This window comes from Diabrotica virgifera, chromosome 5, assembly GCF_917563875.1.
Source record: "Diabrotica virgifera virgifera chromosome 5, PGI_DIABVI_V3a".
Classification (NCBI taxonomy): Eukaryota; Metazoa; Arthropoda; class Insecta; order Coleoptera; family Chrysomelidae; genus Diabrotica; species Diabrotica virgifera.
Genome location: NC_065447.1, coordinates 47,337,877 through 47,359,528, shown reverse-complemented (window position 1 = coordinate 47,359,528; position 21,652 = coordinate 47,337,877). Strand labels below are relative to the sequence as shown.

The following is a 21,652-nucleotide window of genomic DNA, read 5'->3' as shown; positions in this document are numbered from 1 at the left end:
TTCATTTCAGTCGGTTCATCTGTTTTTTCTTTTTCTATTTTTTAAGTTTATTGTTCTATTTCTGTTTCTGTTTGACGAAAATCATGATCCGTATCTTATCCATGTCGTTACCATTTTTCCTTTGTTGATTACTATTTATTAATTTTTTGGCCCCCTTGTGCATATTCATCTTGTATTATTTCGTATAGCTTCTTGTTTTCTTCATATCATTCCCATTTTGTACCGTCTACTGTTAACTTTTGTATCCTATTCTTGCCATGATTATTTTTTCTCTTTCTTCTTTTAACACTCCGCTATTTCTGTATTTCTTTTTCGTTTATCATTAGGTCACTGTATATGTAATATATCCGTAATGTATATATTATATACACATATTATATAGTTGAACAAAGATATAAAATAACCAATTTTAAAATCAATTTGCCTGTATTAACGCTAAAACGCCAAACCATTTTTCATCAATTATCACTAATTAATAATATGAATTATTGGAACATATATAAACAGGTGATAAAGAATTACCAGCCAGTAGTGCATGTGACCTGTTTAAGTAGACCGCATATTCAACATGGACCTCAACGTAATCAGTGGCTTACTAGAAAAAGCTCTAGGAGAAAAATTAGAAAATTATGAAATTACCAAGAACGCAGAAAACGACAAAGGTCAGGGTCATTTGGGAAAAGTAGTTTTTGTAACTGTTAGAAACAAAAATACCGGTAAAGACCGCCATCTTGCTGTTAAACAGGTCCTTAAATGTGATACCGAAGCTATCACCAAAGTCATGTCAGCACCCTACATCAACGAAATATACTTCTATAATAAAGTTGTTCCAGTGATAAAGGAATTTCTTAGGTCTTATCCAGAGGTTACAGTGATGGAAAGTATACCAGTATGTTACGCTACTTCGTTGGAACCAGGACTAGAAAGACTTGTATTCGACAATTTGAAGGTTCAAGGCTACGAGATACATTCTTTCGCGATCCCTTTTAAGTGGGATATATACGAGGCAATCGCTAATATTTATGGACAATATCATGGGGTATTTTATGGTTTGAAAAATAAGGAATCGGAAAAATATTCCCAACTGTCCCAAGGTTTTCTAGACAATTTTAGGGGAATGATAGATCAAGGTAAAAACATTTTTTTTTAATTGTATTAATAGTTTCAATTGCCTAGTTTTAGGTTTTACTTTTATCAAATATCTCATGGAAAATAATCTAAACATACAATAATTAATTTCATTATCATCATTCTATTTGCCTTTATCCCTATAAGTCCATGTGGTGAGACCGCTCCTGTCTGAAAAACATTTCTAATTCGGTTTCTCTGCGTATTCATATTCAAAAATGTCCCCTTTAAACAAATCTAAAGGGTGCGGGACGGAATTTTTGGGCAGAAATTGTCTAAACAATTTTTTTACACAAATACATAAGATCACCTTTTATTGCTCCAAAAATATATTTTTAGGTTTTTCGGGTCATTCTAAACAAGAAAGGTATATTGTGATTTTTCTCAAAAATTGACAGTTTACGAGTTAGAGGCGATTTAAAATCTAATAAATACGAAAATACGCATTTTTAAAAGCTCAAATTTAAATTAGTATTTTTAAGGGTGCCAATAACTTGGATTAAAGTTTAAACATTCCCTTTCAAGATTCCGAAGAGTGATCGGGTCTAACTTCAACTAAGACCGTAGTTTTTTAATTGTTAATAATTATGCGTGTCCATCCGGTTTTTTTGCCGGTGCGGCGCGGACTATTTTCAAAAATCTCCCATTTTCCTCTCCGAAAAATAATTTTTCTTGATTCTTTGGGACATTCTAAATAAAATAAGTTTCTTCACATTTTTCTCAAAAGTTAATAGTTTTAAAGTTATAAGCGATTTAAAATCCGAAAACTAACAAAAAAAAAACACATTTTCGCATTTTAAATCGCTTATAACTTTAAAACTAGTAAATTTTGAGAAAAATGTGAACAACTTATTTTATTTAGAATGTCCCAAAGAATCTAGAAAAAATATTTTTCTGAGGAGAATAGGAGATTTTTGAAATAGAGCACCGGCCAAAAAATCGGATGGACATGCATAATTAACAATTAAAAAACTACGGTCTAAATTGAAGTTAGACCCACCCGATCACTCTTCGGAATCTTGAAAAGGAATGTTTAAACTTTGATCCAAGTTATTGACACCCTCAAAAATACTAATTTAAATATGAGTTTTTAAGCCTCAAAAATGGGTATTTTCGCATTTTTTAGATTTTAAATCGCCTATAACTCAAAAACTGTCAATTTGTGAGAAAAATCACAAGATACCTTTCTTATTTAGAATAACCCAAAAAACCTAAAATATATTTTTTCGGGTTAATAAAAGGTAATCTTATGTATTGGTTTAAAAAATACTTTAAACAATTTCTGCCCAAAAATTCCGTCCGGCACCCTTCAGATTTGTTTAAAGGGGACATTTTTGAATATGAATTGGACGGCGTTATGCAGAAAGCTGCCAACCCTCAATATATCAGATATTGGGTTGGATGCATATTTGGACAACAAAATACGAGTTCTGCATTCTGTAAAAATCTACCACCTCTAGATTAATATATAACCTATAAAACTATAAAAATGCTAAGCCACATATTAAATTTATCTGATATTCTAATTTGCAGAAACTTACCAACCCACTTGGTAGAATTTTAACAAAGCGCCACTTTTATCCAAGTGGGTTGGTAGCTTTCTGCAAATATTGGGGATTTCCATTGTATTATAACTGTACATCTAAACGTGCAGAAAATGTTTCTGTTGAAAGTAAAAAATATGAATTTGAGAGGTTTTGGTCGCTAAATTCATATGATGCTCAAACTAATTTTATTGCTGCTAGTGTACCCGAGATTGAAAAAAAAGGTCTTATGGTAGAAATATGGAAAAAAGGAAATTATCTCAAATTTATAAAATAAAGGAAACAAAATGTGTAGAGAAATGTTTACAAATACTCTAAAGGTAACTGCATTTCGAGTAAACACTGCTTTAAAGCAGGGAGGCAAAACCAAATTAGCAGATGAACGAATTCAAGCAGTTGTTAGTCATATTAATAAAATACCTAAATACATTTCACACTACCGTCGAGAACAAACAGAGGCGAAATATTTACCACCTGGTATCACTTTACAACAAATGTATGACATGTACAAGCAGGAAGAAACCAATCCCGTAAGCTTAATGTCATACAAGAACATATTCTACACGAAATTTAATTTGAAATTAAAGCTATTAAAAAAGACACCTGCAATATTTGCGATACTTTTAAAATAAAAATAGATAATGAAAAGGATGAAGAAAAAAAAGAGTTCAAGCAGGAACATACGAAGCATTTGCAAGTTGCAGAGGAGGCACAGAAAATGAGAAGAGATGATTTCAAGATAGCGACTGAACAAACAGATCAGGAGTGTTTAAGTTTTGACTTGGAAAAAACCCTACCGCTTCCCAGAATACCTACAGGCATCGTATTTTATAAGCGTCAGTTGTGGGTGTATAATGCAGGAATACACAGTGCTAAAGAAAATAGACGATACTGCTACGTTTGGACAGAAGGTTCAGCTGGAAGGGGCGCCCAAGAAATAGGCTCTTGCCTTATAAAACATGTTACAACTAAATTAACTCCAGAAGTCAAACATCTTACGCTTTGGTGTGATTCTTGCGGTGGGCAAAATCGAAATATTAAGTTAATACTTATGCTTAAATCAATTTTGCATGGGACACGCAGAAACCTAGAAAGCATTACCGTAAAATATCTCTGTTCTGGTCATAGTTTTTTGCCCAACGACACTGATTTCAGTGATATTGAGTCAGCTCTTAAATGACAGCAAAGATTATATACCCCAAATGACTATATCGAGGTAATGCGTTCTTGTAGAAAGCAGAGACCATTGGTAGTAACCCAAATACACGTCGAAGATTTTTTAGGCGTAATAAACATTGAGAAAAAAATTGCTAATCGCAAAGTGACCGAAGATAAAGAAAAAATTACTTGGTTGAAGATTAGGTCAATCATAACAGAAAAGTCTGGCCCATTTCGGCTAATGATACAACAACACGATTTTTCACAACTGTATCAAAAAATTTCTATCAAAAAACCTTCTCGAGGTAGAACTGCTAACGAAGAAATCTTTAGCGATTTAATACCATTGTGGCCTAACGGGAAGCCTATCGCTGAGGCGAAATCACAAAATTTAAAGGAAATGATGCACCTTATTCCTGCTGATGCATTGACTTTTTATCAAAATTTGCAGGGTGCCAATGTAACTGAAGATGTTGAGGGTTACAATGTCAATGTTGAAGATCTAGATTCTGAAGTGGATGAAGTAGATGAATATTAAAATTTATTAAATTAATACGTTAAATATTCATATCCTTAAATTCCTGTAAATAAAAATAATTTTTCTAACTTTACTGTTGTCTTTATTTAATATTGTTGTTATTAATTTTCGACTTTGCAAAATGCAGAAACCTACCAATCCACAAAAATTTGCCATTTCTCTTTTTAATTTACAATTAAAATATTTAAACATGTAGAGAATACCAAAATATTTATTCACAGTCAAAAAAAAGTTAAAAAGTAGTAACAACATATCCTACAGATTTTTTAAATCAATAAAAACTTTAAACTTGATTATCTCAGTTTGCCACTATTGAGGGTTGGTAGCTTTCTGCATAACGCCGTCCAATTCGCAGAGAAACCGAATTAGAAATGTTTTTCAGACGGGAGCAGTCTCACCACATGGAGTATATACAGGGTCGTCGTCCCTCATAATTACATTTCTCCATGTTTCTATCTTGAATCATATCAATGTCTTTAATCTGTTCTTTAACCCGGCATTGGTCGCTAGGTAGGTTGTTACGCGAGTGGTCGCGCGTGATATTTTCTCTCACATATACAACGTTTGTCTTTCTTTACAAAATTTTACAAGAAGATGAGGTTTCATCAACGATACAGCCATTAGCCTTAAAAAGACACGACGTTTTTCTGTTTTATTATTATTATCTTTATATAAAATGTGATTATTGATGCCGTCAACATTTAACATTGAAAAATATATGGTAAGTTACCATCTACAACTAACCCGTGAATAACAATATAGGATTTTCATATTATCGACCACATCCACGGCGCCTTTTATTGCATCATAAAAGGATATTATTTTAGGTTTTAAGGGGAAAAATAAAATTAATTTTTATACACAGTTGGTGACGCCGGTGGTCGCTTGATGAGAGAATCTCTCACATAACGCGCACTGACTCAACAATATGGTGATACTAAGTAAACTGAGTCACTATCAGAGCGGACAAATCTATTAGATTGTCGAGGGAGGATAGTTAGGAGACTAGAAGGAACTACAGCGCGCATAATTTCCCAGAAAAAAAGTTGTGCGCAATTTTCTGAAAGCGTGAGAGAAAATGTCATATAGCGACCACTGGCGGGTTAATCATTTAATCTTCGCTTACCCACTGCTGGACATAGTTTTCCCTTATAATTTCCCATCTATTTCCATCTTGTTGCTCTTTCATCCAATTCCTATGGCAACGTTTTAGATCATCAGTCCAACGTGTTAGTAGACGACCTCTGCTTCGGTAGGCTTCATCTCCTGGTCTCCATTCCAGTATCCGCTTTTTCCATCTGTTATCTGTTATTCGAGCCACGTGACCTGCTCAGTTCCATTTCAGTGTTGCTATTCTCTCTATTCTATCAGCCACTCCTTATCTTTGTCGTAGCTGGCGGTTTGGGATCTGTAATGAAGCGCCCAACATAGCACGCTTCATCGCCCTTTGAGACATACGGATCTTTTGCAGGGTCTAGGACATTTCGCCGTCGCCGTTTCGCCGTCGCCATTTCGCCGTCGCCGTTTCGCCGTCGAGCCATTTCGCCGTCGCCGTTTCGCCGTCGAGCCATTTCGCCATCGCCATTTCGTTGTTAGCATTCGTACTTATAATTTCGGGATGATCATTACTTGTATATAAGTTTTGAATGGTTTTCGAACAATTATATACTATCACTTTTGCATAATGAAGTTTTTTATTTTTGATACAGTAAAAACAATTGAAATTGAAATCCTTTTTCTCAATATTGTTTATTTCCGGGAATCTGATAATAGTCATATTTATTTATGTATTTAATGATTTGTTTTTGGTTTTACTAGCAACATCAGCATTTTATTTACACTGACATGTAGTATAAAAAAAAGTTAGTATGTTATCACGTTCTTGCGACATTTAGTATAAAAAAGTTAGTATTTTATCACGTTCGTGTAAACTTAACCAATGCCGGGATGGCGACGGCGAAACGGCCGACGGCGAACTGGCTCGACGGCGAAACGGCCGACGGCGAAACGGCGACGGCGAAACGTCCCAGTCCGTCTTTTGCACGGCTTTCCTTGTCATGGTCCTTGCAAAACACACTGATTAAAGGTTTTTCTTTTAAGGCATATTGGCATGTCAGACGATTTGAAAATATGGTTCAGGTTGTCGAAGGCTGCCAAGTGAGTCTTCTTTGGTCTTTCTCTTCTACCCCTTGCAGGAACCATCATATCAGGAATTATTTAAATTGGGTGAATAACGTCTCGGTGTTGAACATGACAAAACGATCTTAACTTATAGTCTCTCATTTTGGCACCAATTGGCGCCACCCCTAAACTTCCTTAAATATACACATTTTTAATTTCATCCTTTTTTGTCATTTCTCCCTCTTCTTTAAGTTCCATCTTCTATCAAAGGTTGGAAATCATCATGGCAATGCGGACCCTGTTGACTGCCGCTCTAAATAGCTCTGCACTACTGCATTCGAGCCATTCCCGTAAGTTCTTAAGCCAGGATGTTCTTCGCCTTCCCACATTTCGCTATACTCGGATTTGTCACTACACTCATCCATCAAAGGACTCTTATCTCCACCACATGCATTCGCTCCTCTTCTTTCTTTTAAAGTATTTAATAGTAAGTTCCTACTTCATAGCTGGTCTTCTGGCTGTTTTATAGCATTTTCGCTTCAGCTTCATTGGAATTTTTCTGCTATACCATACAACACACCACTCGTTTCCTTCCACAATATCGTTCCTCTTCTTCTTCTTCTTAGCCTTCTATCGTCCACGTTTGGACATAGGCCTCTCCCAACTCCTTCCATCGGTCTCTATCCTGAGCAACATATTTCCAATTCGTTCCGGCTACTCTTTTAATATCATCAACCCACCTCATCTGTGGTCTTCCTCTCGGTCGTTTACTTTGGTAAGGCCTCCAATGTTGTATCGTTGCATTCCAACGTTGGCCTTTTTGTCTAACAGTGTGGCCTGCGAAGCTCCATTTAAGTTTGGCAACTTTTGTTGTTATGTCCTCGACTTTTGTTTTTGATCTTACCCAGTCGTTCCTCTTTTTATCTGACAGTCGTAAACCTAACATTGCTCTTTCCATAGCTCTTTCTGTTGTGGCTAGTTTATTCATATTTGCCTTGGTTAGGGTCCAGGTTTGACATCCATATGTCATGATAGGAAGGATGCACTGGTTGAACACTTTGGTCCTCAAATATTGAGGTATTTTGCGGTTCTTAAGTATCCAACCAAGTTTTCCATATCCTGCCCATGCTAGTCTTGCTCTCCTATTAATTTCCGCACTTTGGTTTTCTTTGTCTAGTTGCAGGATTTGGCCTAGGTAGATATATTCCTGGACTTTTTCTATCTCACTGCCATTTATAGTTATGCGTCTGGGGTCATCTGTGTTTGTCATTATTTTTGTTTTCTTCATGTTCATTTTCAGGCCGAGATATTGGGAGCTGCCTGCGAGTTCCTCCATCATAATTTGTCACAATGTCGTCAGCGAATCTGAGGTGGTTTAGCTTCTTGCCATTAACGTTAATGCCATAGGTTGACGAATTTGCCGTTTTGAAGACCTCTTCTAGTGCTAGGTTGAAAAGCTTTGGCGATATTACGTCTCCTTTTCTCACGCCTCTCTTAATAGGGATGGGATTTGTATTTTCGTCTAGTTGTACTATATCGTTCCTAGGTACTGAAAATTATAACTTTTAAAGCTAACATGTGATACATTTGGTATTCTTAAAGCCTTGCCGATGTTTCCAAGTTATTTTGTGTGATTTGTTTGGTTTTATATATTCCCAGCTATGGTGCTCGTATGTCTTCTTATGCTTTCGTTTTATTGTTAGGAACATTATGCCCATTCGTCTTATTAAGATATGTATTATGATCCCATTATTATTTGTTTGTTGTGTGGTTTTCTATTTATTTTTTATTTTACTATCACCTACTATTTGGGATCGTATTCTTTATCCAGTTCATTATTTAGGCCCCACGATGAATTACTATTTTACTTCTTTTTATCTTATCCTACACTATCAATATTAAGTAGTAAGAGTCGTTCTTGTCTTTCTTTTCCAGCTTCCGTCGATAGCTCATTAAGATGGCTGAATTAGATTTTTTAGTTGTTTTGAGTAGTTTTTTAACTACAATTCGTAGCAAATCATTTTGGTTCTTTACCATATTTTTTTACAAAAACCTGTGGTCCTCCCCTTTTGTCAATACAAAAAGTTTTATATGCTTTTTTATGGTTTTATTCATTTTTTTTCTTCCTTTCTTAGTTTTGTCTCTTAATGTTAACCTAAAGTTCTTTTCGGATATGGATTCTAACTCCACTATGCCGTTTTGTAACGTATGACTATTTTGCATATTTTTGGATTGTCAAGTCCGTAGAACATTGAATGATATTTTATTTCAAGAATGTATAACCATAAGTAAAACCAGACTACATGATAACTGGAAACTTCAATGGAACCAATACTGTATAAATTGTCGGACAAGAGACGATATTGTTACTATCTCTCGACTAAGATTTGACCATGCCTGTTATCCCGCACATCTATATAAAATCAATGTAATACAGTCTGATTTGCGCGAAAATTGCAATACAATAAGTGGTTTGGATCATATATTTTTTGCATGTGACAAATATATGACACAAAGAAATCTATTGAATATGCAGTTATTGCATGAAAACGTTTATCGCCCATATAATCTGATGAACTTACTAGCTTTGAACAAACCGTCAATCTTTAGGATTCTTCTAGATTATGTTAATTAAGGCGTGTAAATTGAAACTTTAGATTAGGTCTAGCTTTGCTACCTTTGCCTTATCTCCCTGGTAATAACATTCCGTATCCCTACTTAGTCTGTGGTGAGTCACCCTGAACGACCAGGGTGCGAAAATTTTGTTTTTCCTTCCCTACCCTTGATTGTTCGATTGCATTCGTAATGGTCTTGATGTATGGTAGGCTTGGTTAGGCGTTGATTTTCATAAAAGAAAAAAAAGTCCATAGAAATTAAAAAATCAAATACTACTTACTGCCAACTAAAGACTCACGCTCTTTCGTTCTTATCTCATTAATTACATAATTAATATTACATGTATATTACATACATGTACAAGCAAAAATATTCCTATAACCGGGATATTCTAATACCCGATCATTGATGGCTGGTAGAAATAAGGGTACCTACTGAATAGATCTACACAATAATAGTACATACTATGTATGTACCTACATTTACATTATATTTATATGGTTTTAGGTCGTTTTATGTCAATGATACAGCAGTGTAACTTATTTTATTATAAAACCAAATTACATTTTTGTGCATAAATCCATTAATAAGCATGAGATGTGTGCAATATGTAAACATGTATATACAGTGCGTCCATAAAGTAACGCATAAATTCATTAATTCGTAAACCGGCGACTTTACCGAAAAATCCCGAAACAGGTCGATTTTTATTTTTAAATTACAATTTTTTGGTATATATATCATACTAGTGACGTCATTCATCTGGGCTTGATGACGTAATCGGTGATTTTTTTAAATGAGAATGGAGGTCATGTGATACCTCATTTAAAAGGGTATTCAATTATCTATTCATTTATATAAACATTAACATAACTGTTTATACAAGGTGTTCAAAAAAATTTTTTAATAAAATTTTAATTGAGATAAAAAGAAGGATGCATGTAATTTATTTAATTCAAAATACGTTTTACTGTTGTCAGAAACAGGAAAAACATGTTTATTTGACAAATAAATATTGCTTCTCGCTTAAATTCAATGTTAAAGCTGCCACCCACCTGCCTCTTGGCAATTTGAACATTTCGTATAAGAGAAAATCAATGTTTATTTTTTAAATAAAATATTTTCATGTTTTCTGACAGCAGTAAAATGTATTTAGAATTCAACAAATTACATGTACATTCATCTTTTTGTGTCAATTAATTTAATTAAAAAAAAAATTTTGGACACCCTGTATAAATAATTATGTTAATGTTTATATTAGTGAATAGAGAATTAAATACCTTTTCAAATGAGCTATTACATGGCCCCTATTCTCATTTAAAGAAATCATTGATTACGTCATTACGCCCAGATGAATGACGTCACTAGTATGATATATATGCCAAAAAATTGTACTTTAAAAATAAAAATCGAGCTGTTTCGGGATTTTTCCTTAAAGTCGCCGGTTTACGAAATAATGAATTTATGCCTTACTTTATGGACGCACTGCATTATCTTATTTAAAATGCATACGACAAAATTCCTTCTCATTTTTTTTTGAAAAATCTTTAAATTATACAAATTAGAAAAAATTACATTGAATTGGCCCTCCAGAAATCTTCTTATAATATTACAAACGGTTAGGACTTGCCAAATTGGATGGAATATCCACAAAATCGAAAAAATTTTCATCTTTTGCCTCATCTTTCGCTTTAATATTGAGTTGGGTGGTTTCATTGTTTTGTTCTAAATCTTCAGTACCTTCGAAAACCGATAAATTATCGTCAAACGAAACAACTCTTAAAAATATTCGTCTTTTATTTTTTCGAATTCTGTGTTTTGATGAATTGGTTCATTGGCAGGCAAAAAACGGATTGTTAAAATATTCAAACTCATGTCGGGTTTATGAATGGACAGGGCGGTTATTAATAAAAGAGAACATTTCTATTCTTGTCTGCCATTGTATTGTCAAAGTCAATAAACCATTAACCAATAAAATTTATAACTGCAACGAGGTAGGTCGCAATAGAAATTTTTACAAGTTTTGTGAGACAAGTTAAAGTAGGTAGTCTATGGCCTGTTGTATTTCGTAAAAGGGTCCAACTGGTGCGTAATAAAGTATTTATTATCTGAAAAATATAATAACCCCGACATAATTTTAATTTTTTTGGAAAATATGAATAAAAAGTTGTTCGTCCACTTGAATAATATTCTATTAAGCGATATTAATTAATTAAAATGTATTCCTATAAAAGGATAAATTTATTAAGGAGTAAATAGAAACGTTTCCTCACCTCAAATTTCTATTCCTTAAACCGGGATATTCCTATAACCGGTACTCTAATAAGCGGGTTCGACTGTATATTACATAATTAATATAAGTATTGTAATTTATATTATCATACTATGTATATTATTTTCAGCGTAAAAGTAAATAAAACTGGGACAATCAAACTGTGTGATGGGTGTGTTTTTGAATTTTGTATTCAATCGAGTAAGTTTGATTTTTTTTTTAATTTTTGCAGACGTTTGGGCCGATATCTTCAAATACTGCTGTATTCGAATTCAAACCTTCTTAAAAGAAGAAAATGAATTAGAACTCGTGCAAGCATTTCAAAAATATGTGGACCATACCAAAAAGTATTTCGTAGATGCAATTTCCTATAGAAGTCCATATTCCGTTATCCTTCATGGTGACTGCTGGAAGAATAATTTCCTATTTAAATACAATGTAAGTAAATATATTTTCTGTCTATGATTCAAAGGTTTCACTCTCCCAAAAAATTTATTCCGCCAAAATACAGAAAGAATTTTTTTAAAGCCAATATAATAGCAATGTGGAGTAATTGTAGATCTTACTTTTAAACATCCTTTTCATGCCTTAACCCAACCTTAAGTTAAAGTTAAGGCGTAAGCTTTAAGGCGTGCTGGTCAATACAGTTCAGGTTCTTTTGGTTCCTGCACTAAGTCTTCTTTTCTTGTAGTAAGTAATTTGCGAGAATTATCCCTATTACAAGCAGAAGACGAGGAGAATTACAGAGGAATTATTTATTAAACACAACACTAAAATTAACGACCAAATTGATAACAAAAAAACTGAATAAAATTATAACATTAGCTGAAGAACAAGGTTTTAGGTCGGGAAGATCATGCACCGACGGTATATTTATAATGAGGCAGATTCAACAAAAATCGTTAGAATACAACAAACCGGCATACTTATGTTTCGTGGACCTTAAGAAGGCATATGAAAAGGTCAAAGTAAAGAACGTTATTCATTATTGTACGCAAGAGAGGTACCTCTTGAAATAATTAAAACGATCGGAAATATCTACCGGAACAACACAATAAAAGTAAAAGTAGATGAAGAACTAACTGACCCAATTGAAGCTGGCAATGGGATAAGAGAGGGAGATTCCTTGAGTCTTCTGTTGTTCAAGTTAAACCTGATCATGGACGAAATAATAAAAAAAGTAAGAACAAAAAAAGGATACCAAATGGGAGAAAAACAACTTAAAATAATCTGCTATGCAGACGACGCAATACTAATCTCTCAAAGTGAAGATGATTTACAACGTATGCTGCACGAATTTAATATAACAGCTACAAAATTTAACATGTTAATTTCCCCAAAAAAGACTAAATGCATGGTTATAACAACAGATCTAATAAGGTGTAAATTAGAGCTGGTGGCTCAACAATTCAAGGAGTTCAAATATCTAGGAATCACACTATGCAGCTACAGAAAGCTCAAAACAGAAGTGGAAGATCAGGTGAATAAAGCAAACAGAGCCGCAGGTTGCCTGAATGAAACAATATGGAGAAATAAAAACATCGGAAAAGAAGTGAAAGGCAGAAATTACAAAACAGTCATCAGACCAATAATGGCATACGCGGCAGAAACACGACCTGATACAGAAAGGACAAAAAGAATGCTAGAAACAGCGGAGATTAAAACATTGCGAAAAATCGATGGTAAGACGCTGTGGGATAAAGCTAGAAGTGCAGATATACGAAGGAGATGCAAGTTGGACAACATTAATAACTGGGTGAAAAGCAGAAGAGTAGAATGGAACGACCACATAAGCCGAATGACAGCAAATAGAGTAGTAAGGACGGCGAGAGATGGTTCCCCAATAGGAAGACGATCAGTGGGAAGACCAGGAAAAAGATGCAATGACAACTTACTGGAGGCACATTGAAAAACAAACAGAGAAATGTCTATATAAAAAGAAGAAGAAGAAAGACAAGCAGAAGAGAGGTCTTTGAACATAGCTCTAGTGGCCATTCGTTTCTCAAATCCGGTATCAATACATTTAGCACCTGTTTTGGAATGTTTGTAAGTCCCGGCTCTCGACATAGTTGTTCATCATCTTAACGATCCACTAGGTGGTAATATTGTATAATATAAGATCAGAAAAGCCATGATGATTGCCAACTCCGTCGCAGAGACGGCACACAAAGAAGAAGAAGGTGGTAATATACTCACAACTATTTATTTATGAAAGCCGACTGTTCTTACCTGTCAGCACTAAAACCAGTTGACTTCTAGTGGATGGATACCAACTTTTTTTGGAGTCACTTGGTAGTTTTCAAAAAGTGTTGGCCGCCTACGACATAATGCTTTGTATGGAGAATATTTCCCATAAGTTGATAAATTCGACTGTAAGAAGAACTAACTAGTAGGGTGGGTCGAAGAATAATAAATGTTTCATTTTTTAATCGCTATACCGCGGAAAACTTGCCTTTGGGGTATATAAGTAAAATGCAAAATAAAATAAAGTTATATATTGAACCCCCAGCTAGCGCATCACACCTAAAATTTAGTTTTTTTCAGAAATCAAGAATTTTTTCAATTATTTTTACAATCTTTAGCCAATAATATTTGAACGTGCTATAGTGAAAACTGTTTAGATAATAGTTTAAAAAATAGGAAATACATAAATTTGAAACAGACAATATCTTTTAATTTGCGGTAGCGCAAAATACTCAAAAAATTTTAAAATTCACATATGAGCACCTTAAAAGAAGGTGTGGTCTAGTATGTTGTGTTGGGTGTTATTGGCACAATCCCTTTTGTGTTCTTTTATTTTACACTCCATTTAATTGGAATAGAATTATTATAGTGTGTTTAAAGTTAAAAAGGATATAAATAAAACAACTTATAATTTTAATAACATGTTTAATTGAAACAAAAAAGAAACCAAATTGTAGCCAAACCATGTCATCAAATTAAATGAAATTTTGATTTTAGGAAGAGTCTTTTACTCATTATTTCTGAGTAGGTACGTTGAAGCTGCGATTGCTGTCAAACTTTGGCATCGAAGCTCTGGATGCTACGGCAGATCTTATGAAACCATCTCATTACTTAGCACCGACGACTTTTTTAGATGCTTCAGTCACTAACTTGACGCAGCGTTCCACGGCTTGAATATGACACGGAAATTTTCCAAAGTTCCAATCCTCGGGTGTTTCACCAGCGTGATTTTAACCCAAACTTCATCATCAAAGACTCTCCGTAACAGTGATGGTGGTGTAATTTCAGTGGTGTTTCAATTAAATAATTCAGTAGAGTCAGTCGCATGAAAGGTGGTTTTTGGAGGTCGAAAAACCGTAATTGTTTCTGTTTCAGTAGCTAACATCCTTGCTTTGATTATTCTTTGGAATCCTAATTCTCTTATGTGTTTCCATTCATCCACTATCATCCTCAGCAGCAAATTTTCTGGGTGGGAAAAAATGCATTTCTTTCGATTACAGGATCAACTACTTTAATCAAATTCTCTGGTAGAAATCTGGTTTAGTTGATAGTCTCAAAAACGTGTTCAGGTCCATCTGTTATGTATTTGCTGTACTTTATTTTGAACCATACCGGCATGTATGACTTAAAAATGAAGGATACTAACAATTTATGTTCAACTGAAGACGTTTCCACACTTACATATAGTCTCAAAATTCTGTTAGCTGTAGTCAACCATCGAGAGTGGGAAAGTGGACCCGGCTCTCGAACATAAGGCCAGAGGGCAGTTGCCTGACTTTATCGCACAACTTATGTCTAGCTAGAAGATACTATTCATCTTTACTGAAAAGATTGCGATTAACTAGTCCTCCTAGTGGTTAGGAATGAGATGGTTTGGCTACAATTTGGTTCCTTTTTTGTTTCCAGTAAACATGTTATTAAAATTATAAGTTGTTTTATTTATATCCTTTATATTTTTAAACACACTAAAATAATTCTATTCCAATTAAATGGGGTCTAAAGTAAAAGAACAAAAAATGGATTGTGCTATTAAAACCCAACTCAACATACTAGACCACACCTTCTTTTAAGGTGCTAATATGTGAATTTTAAAAATTTTTTAGTATTTTGCGCTACCGAAAATTAAAAGATATTGTCTGTTTCAAATTTATTTCCTATTTATTAAACTATTAACTAAACAGTTAACAGGTAAAACTATTAACTATAGCACGTTTAAATTATTGGCTAAAGATTGTAAAAATAATTTAAAAATGGCTTGATTTCTGAAAAAAACTAAATTTTAAGTATGATGCGCTAGCTGGGGGTTTAATATATTATAACTTTATTTTACTTTGCATTTTACTTATACAGGGTGTCCAGAAACTATACCGACAAACGAGGACAGGAGATTCTTCACTTAATTTTAAGAAAATTTAGCTCAATTCGCCTAGTCCGAAAATGCTTCCTAAAAGAGCTAGAGCTCTTTGAAGATGGCTTCTCGTAATTAGTTTTTCTTAAATACCTCCAGAACGCTTCAATTTAGAAAAACAAAAATCGGTACGTATATTTATCTTCCAGAGATAAATCTATTCCATCCTTTGCCAGTTTCTAGTACCGATCATAGACGTCCGTTTTGGGTAGGGCAACAGTTATTTTATCACATAACTTTTTTTGTCTTTAGCTTTTTAAGTCAAAAATGCTTAAAAATGAAAGACAAAAATATTATCCGATAAAATCACCGTTGACCTACCCAAAAGGGACGCATATGACCCGTACTAGAAATTCTCAGTTAATGAAATCGATTCATCTCTGAAATATAAATAAACGTACCAGTTTTCAGATTTCAAATTTTTTTTTTTTTAATTTTTTTTTGGAAATTCAAAAAAAGAAACCTTTTCAAATCGATTTTTCTAGAAAACGGTGTATCATATCGAACTAAAACAAGAGTACCTTTTAGTTGTAGAATATCTCACAATTTAATAATCCAGAGTCAAAAATGCTTAAAAGTTAAAGATAAAAAAGTTATGCGATAAAATAATTGTTGCCCTACCCAAAACGGACGCCTATGACCGGTACTAGAAATTCGATTTATCTCTGGAATATAAATATGTGTACCAATTTTCGTTTTTCTAAATAGAAGAGTTCTGGAGTTATTTAAGAGAAACTACTTACAAGACGCCATCTTCAAAGAGCTCTAGCTCCTTTAGGAAGCATTTTCGGACTAGCTAAATTGGGTTAAAATATCTTAAGATGATCTGAGCAATCTCCTGTCTTCGTTTCTCGATAGAATTTCTGGACACCCTGTATACCCCAAAGGCAAGTTTTCCGCGGTATAGCGATTAAAAAATGAAATAGTATTGTTTTTTAACCCACCCTACTAACTAGTCGATCCTTAGAGAGCTCAACGTTACCAAAAGGCTCCTAAACATTGTTACTGAAAATACATAGCTAACTTTGGTCATGTGGTGCATAAAGATGATCTGAACAAGCAAACATTGCAGAAAATGGTACAGAGAGCGGGATCCCGGAGAAGAACACCAACAAGATTATGTAGATCACATACAAATGAAGTCTGAACTCCATCAAACCATTACTTTAGAAACGAAGAAGACAGAGAAATATGAAAAAAAAATCGCGAGATCCGATTTGCGAGAGCCGTTAAGAATCGATAAGCCTTTGCTTGAGATTATTATTGCTTTATATTTATTTATCTTCTAGGTTTTTATACATTTTTCTATATTTATCTTCAGGATAAATTAGAAAAAATAAAAATAGTAGCGAATATAAATAAATCATAGAAAATAGTAATATAAGTTACTTAAGTTCAACTTCTTTTAGAATTCCGGAGATATGACTAGCCTTAAATTTGTCGATTTCCAAATGGCTGGGGAAGGTTCTCCTGCTTTGGACCTAAGTTACACGTTTTACTCAGACGCTGATGACGAGATCTTGGCCAACCTCGACAAGTTCCTAAAAACTTACCACACTAGTCTTGGTCATACTTTGAAGCAAATGGGACTTAATATAGAACAAATCTTACCCTATGCAGCACTTGAAGAAGAATGGAAACAAACATGTGCCTTTGGATTTTTGCTGGGATTAAAAGTGTTTGTCACCAAATGTTTAAAACCTGAAAATGTAAGTATTTTTAATATATTTTACTAAGGATTTTCACTGTATTCCTTTACTCAACCGTTTTCTCCAGTTCTTTCTGTTTTACCAGTCTTCTTTCTGCAGGTTTCTTCTTTCCATTGCTTCGCTCATTTCATCTCCAAAAGTTTTCTGGGTCTACCTTTCTTTCTTCTTCCTATCGGGCTGCATTCTGTTTTTTTTTATTTATCCAACAATGTTGGTCTAGTCTTCTGAGATGTCCGAACCAGGTTAATCTATTTTGTTCGATATAGTCTATTGTAAGTCTATTATAATCTTCATGTTATTTATTCTATGTCTTCTTGTTACTCTGCAGCTTCTCCTCAGGAATTTCATATCTGTTTCTCTTATTTTGTTTTTGGTTTTCTTATTTATTGTCCAATTTTCACCCCCATAAGCTAGAATACTTCTTGTCATAGGGTTATATATTCTTTTGTGTTTTGTTTTTATGCTGTTGTTCTTATCTCATAGTACCGGCTTCAATTTTCGTATGCAGTCTTGCAGTAATCTATATTTTATATCTTCTTCCGTTGTTCCTTTTATCAGATGTTATATTTATGTATTCTCCATTGTTAGGTATTCAGTTTTGTATAGGTTTTCTTCCATAAGTATTTTTTATTAAATTTTATAAATTGCACTCTCTTCCATATAGCCATGATGTGAACAAGTCAAATTTAGCTCAATGGTACCTCGAGCGTGAAACATTGAATATTTTAAACATCCATGTGTAAAGTCACATCATTTTTATATGTTCCTATGACGGATTAATTTTAAAGGGTTTTTACAAAAATATTTTTTACTTTGGTGGTTAGCATGTTTGATTCAAGAAAACACTGATGATGATCGGTCAACCGATTGAAAACTATTTCTGTTCGTTTTATGATGTAGCCCTGTATGGGGATTTTAACAAATATACCTTTTATGAAGGATTTCATGGTTTTTTGTAATAAATGGTATACAGCCAACTACAGGAAATTTTATCCTAGCGGATTTTTTATAAATTGGATATAATATGTGGATATGATGAGTTTACTTTTCATCTTTTATTTGGGATCTTTCGATATGTTAAATCCCATTCATTGCTTTTTCTTTGGCAGCCTTCTGCCGTCCATCTACCTCCTTGGTTTTTCATTTAGCTTAATTCTCGTTGGTCTGATTTTCTTCTTCTACCACACGTGAGTAACATATTTACATCTCTTTTTGTTCCTTATTTTACTACATCATGCAACCTATAATGCGCACTTTTGTCTTCGATTCCTTAGGTGGTCTATTCTTGTTTTCTGCCATAATTATCAATTTGTTGATTTCTGGTACTCGTAACATACTTTAGTTATGCCAGTAGTGTCATCCAGTTAAGTGGAGAAATAACTGATAAACAGTTGGACGTTTTGGAGTAATAATGAACTTTTCTGGAAACTGTTTTTTTTTCTCTAGTATAAAAAGTTTCAAACAAAATATATTATGCTCTTTATTATACATTTATATTTAGATATTTTAACATAATTTGGCAAATATACCAATATATTTCCTGTTTTCTAGGTACGACACATAGTCGAGATAATGGACGGTTCAGCACCAAGAGACATCCTAAACAAGGCAATATTAGATACAGATTCCGCCAACTTTAAAAAACCAGTCCTATCACTGCTAAATCATTTGTACAAAAACGGATTTTTGTAATCTTTCCTTATTAATTTCAAATTCAATAATTACATTAAGTGGTGATATTAAATGATTAAAATAGTTTTGTTTTTATTTTTACTACTAAAATAATATTATCATTATCATCATTGGTACTACAGCCTTTTATGAGGCAAAGCCATCTTTCGAACATTCCCCCTTCTGTCTTATCTCTAGCAACTCCTCCTGCTCTCCATCCTTTAACTTCGAAGAATTTTAAGCGTTCTTCAAAGTTGTGCAGGTACTTAAGATTCGACCTTCCTCTAGCACGTCCTCACACTAGTCATCTTGTGTCAAATACTTTTCTCACCCTAACACCTTTTTTCCTTATGATAACATGCTTATTGTCCTCTGCTTTAAGTGCCGTCTCTCATCGGAGGTTGGGTATCATCATCACTATCTTTACTCCATATACAGCTGCTCTGAAGAGTTATACAGGGTGTTTCATTAATAATTGTCCATATAGTAATTGGAGAAACCTTAGAACAAAATACGAAGATTAAACCTAAAACACTTAAATAAAATATTCCTCCTTACAGAGATACAGAGTGTTTTATCTAAAAATTTAAAAACTAGTTTTGCTCAGCAATTTAAAACTATTCGACGTACCTTTTTTATACTTGGCAGGAAATATAGGTACTGTACAAACTACTAAATTATATCAAACAAATGTTTCTGGCTATTACCAGAGGCGTACGACGGGAGAAAGTGAATGGTTGACCCCTTCCAAATTCTACTCCACTGGCGGAATTGCTATCCTAGTTCAATTTTTGGATTCTCCAATACTTTCTATGAAAATAATATACTCTTCATTCGTAACGATAAAGTCATTAGTTTTCGAGATCTTTGAAGTTAAAAATGAAACTACACGATTATTTTGATTAGTGTATTGTGTCGCTTCATTTTTAATTTCAAATATCTCGAAAGCTAATCATTTTATCGTTACGAGTGAAGAGTATATTATTTACATAAATAGTTTTGGAAATTCAAAAAATTACACTAAAATAGCAATATCATCAGTGGCGTAGAATTTGGGAAGGGTCAACCACACACTATCCCCTGTCGTACGCCTCTGGTAGTAGCTAGAAACGTTTATTTATCTTAATTTATTAGGGTATACAGTACCTACACTTTCTGCCAAGTATGATAAGGATTCGCCAAATAGTTTTAAAGTACTGGGTACAAATAATTTTTAAATTTTAATCACATCATAAATTAAGAGGCTACAGTAGCGATCAACAGGTAGCAACAAACGCGTTCCATGATTGCGGCTCTAATTTTGAATATTTTGTCAAGATATTTGGCACACATATTCGTAATATAATAAAGAATGGCGGTACAGAGCCCAATTTCAGAAATATGTTAGTACGTGAAAATTACTCTATAAATAAATAAAATATTGAAAAAAGGAGCCTGTACCGCCATTAAGAAAAAAAAAACTTTCTTCAAATAAACTTTTTTATCCCATGCCTAGATTTTGTGTAATCTTGGAACTACTAAAATTTTTTATTTCTAACAAGAAATCGAACATATTATAACTAAATAACTAATTAGGCAACATAGAGAAATTATCACTGTCATTTTGACAAACCTGCGTCAGATTTTCTCTAATCATCTTTATCGATAAAGATACTCTGTCATCTTTATCGATATCTGTTCAGTGAAGTAGTGTGTTAATTTAAGAATTCGTTGTTGTTTCATAGGAAAGTAGTGTTTATTGATAGTTAATTTATTATATATTTGTTGTTGTTGTATAAGTTGTTGGCCTCTTTGAAAGAATAGATTGTGGTTAATTGTGAGTTTTAGTTATATGTAGGTAGATAAGTATATTTTACGTAAAATATTTCGAATTATAATGCGAGTATATAAAGTTTTAGGAGGATTTTTTATTTTAAAAATATTATCAATAGTTTAACAAAATGGAAAAAGTAAACCAAACGAAAAATAAAGTGAAACCTTCCAAGAAAAAGTACATAAAAAACCGTGCCAAAATTATGCGAAAATCGAAATTTGTTTCGCTTCACAACAAAAAATGATTATTTATTATTGTTTTATTATTAGATATTTGATTCAAATACCTTTCTAAATACCTATTTTAACATAATATTTTCACCCATTTTGGTTTATTTTTATAAATATCTATTTATAAATAATAAAATCGTTTTCTATTACTTCCATTTAGCGCGACTATGATATTGTCAAAATATTAATCTTAGATAATGACAAAGATTACCACTGTTGCCAAAGTTTATGATACTATCTCCCGAAGTTATATTTTGTTGCTACCTGTTGATCGCTACTGTTTACTCTTAATCAAAATAACTGTGCCGTTTCATATTTAACTTCAAATATTTCTAAAACTAACGACTTTATCGTTACCAATGAAGAGTATATTATGTACGTAGAAAGTATTGGAGAATCTGAAAATGGCACTAAAATAGTAATCCCTACAGTGGCGTAGAATTTGAGAAGGGTCAACCATTCACTATCCCCTGTCGTACG

General features: G+C 33.4%; 1 protein-coding gene across 1 annotated transcript; it reads left to right on the top strand.

Annotated features, from left to right (window-relative positions):
* Nucleotides 1–532: 532 nt before the first annotated feature.
* Nucleotides 533–19,214, top strand: LOC114331580 (uncharacterized). Its single transcript, XM_028281185.2, has 4 exons — nucleotides 533–1,130; nucleotides 11,610–11,815; nucleotides 17,159–17,458; nucleotides 19,010–19,214. The coding sequence occupies exons 1-4, from the start codon at nucleotides 569–571 to the stop codon at nucleotides 19,148–19,150; spliced, it is 1,209 nt and encodes a 402-aa protein (XP_028136986.1). The 5' UTR covers nucleotides 533–568; the 3' UTR covers nucleotides 19,151–19,214.
* The last annotated feature ends 2,438 nt before the right edge of the window (nucleotides 19,215–21,652 follow it).

What these genes read in the sequence shown, in the direction of transcription:
- LOC114331580 (XM_028281185.2), top strand. Translation starts at nt 569, where the DNA reads ATGGACCTCAACGTAATCAGTGGCTTACTAGAAAAAGCTCTAGGAGAA. An exon ending in TAGGGGAATGATAGATCAAG is followed by an intron (nt 1,131 to 11,609) that starts GTAAAAACATTT and finishes TAATTTTTGCAG; the next exon opens with ACGTTTGGGCCGATATCTTC. An exon ending in ATTTCCTATTTAAATACAAT is followed by an intron (nt 11,816 to 17,158) that starts GTAAGTAAATAT and finishes AACTTCTTTTAG; the next exon opens with AATTCCGGAGATATGACTAG.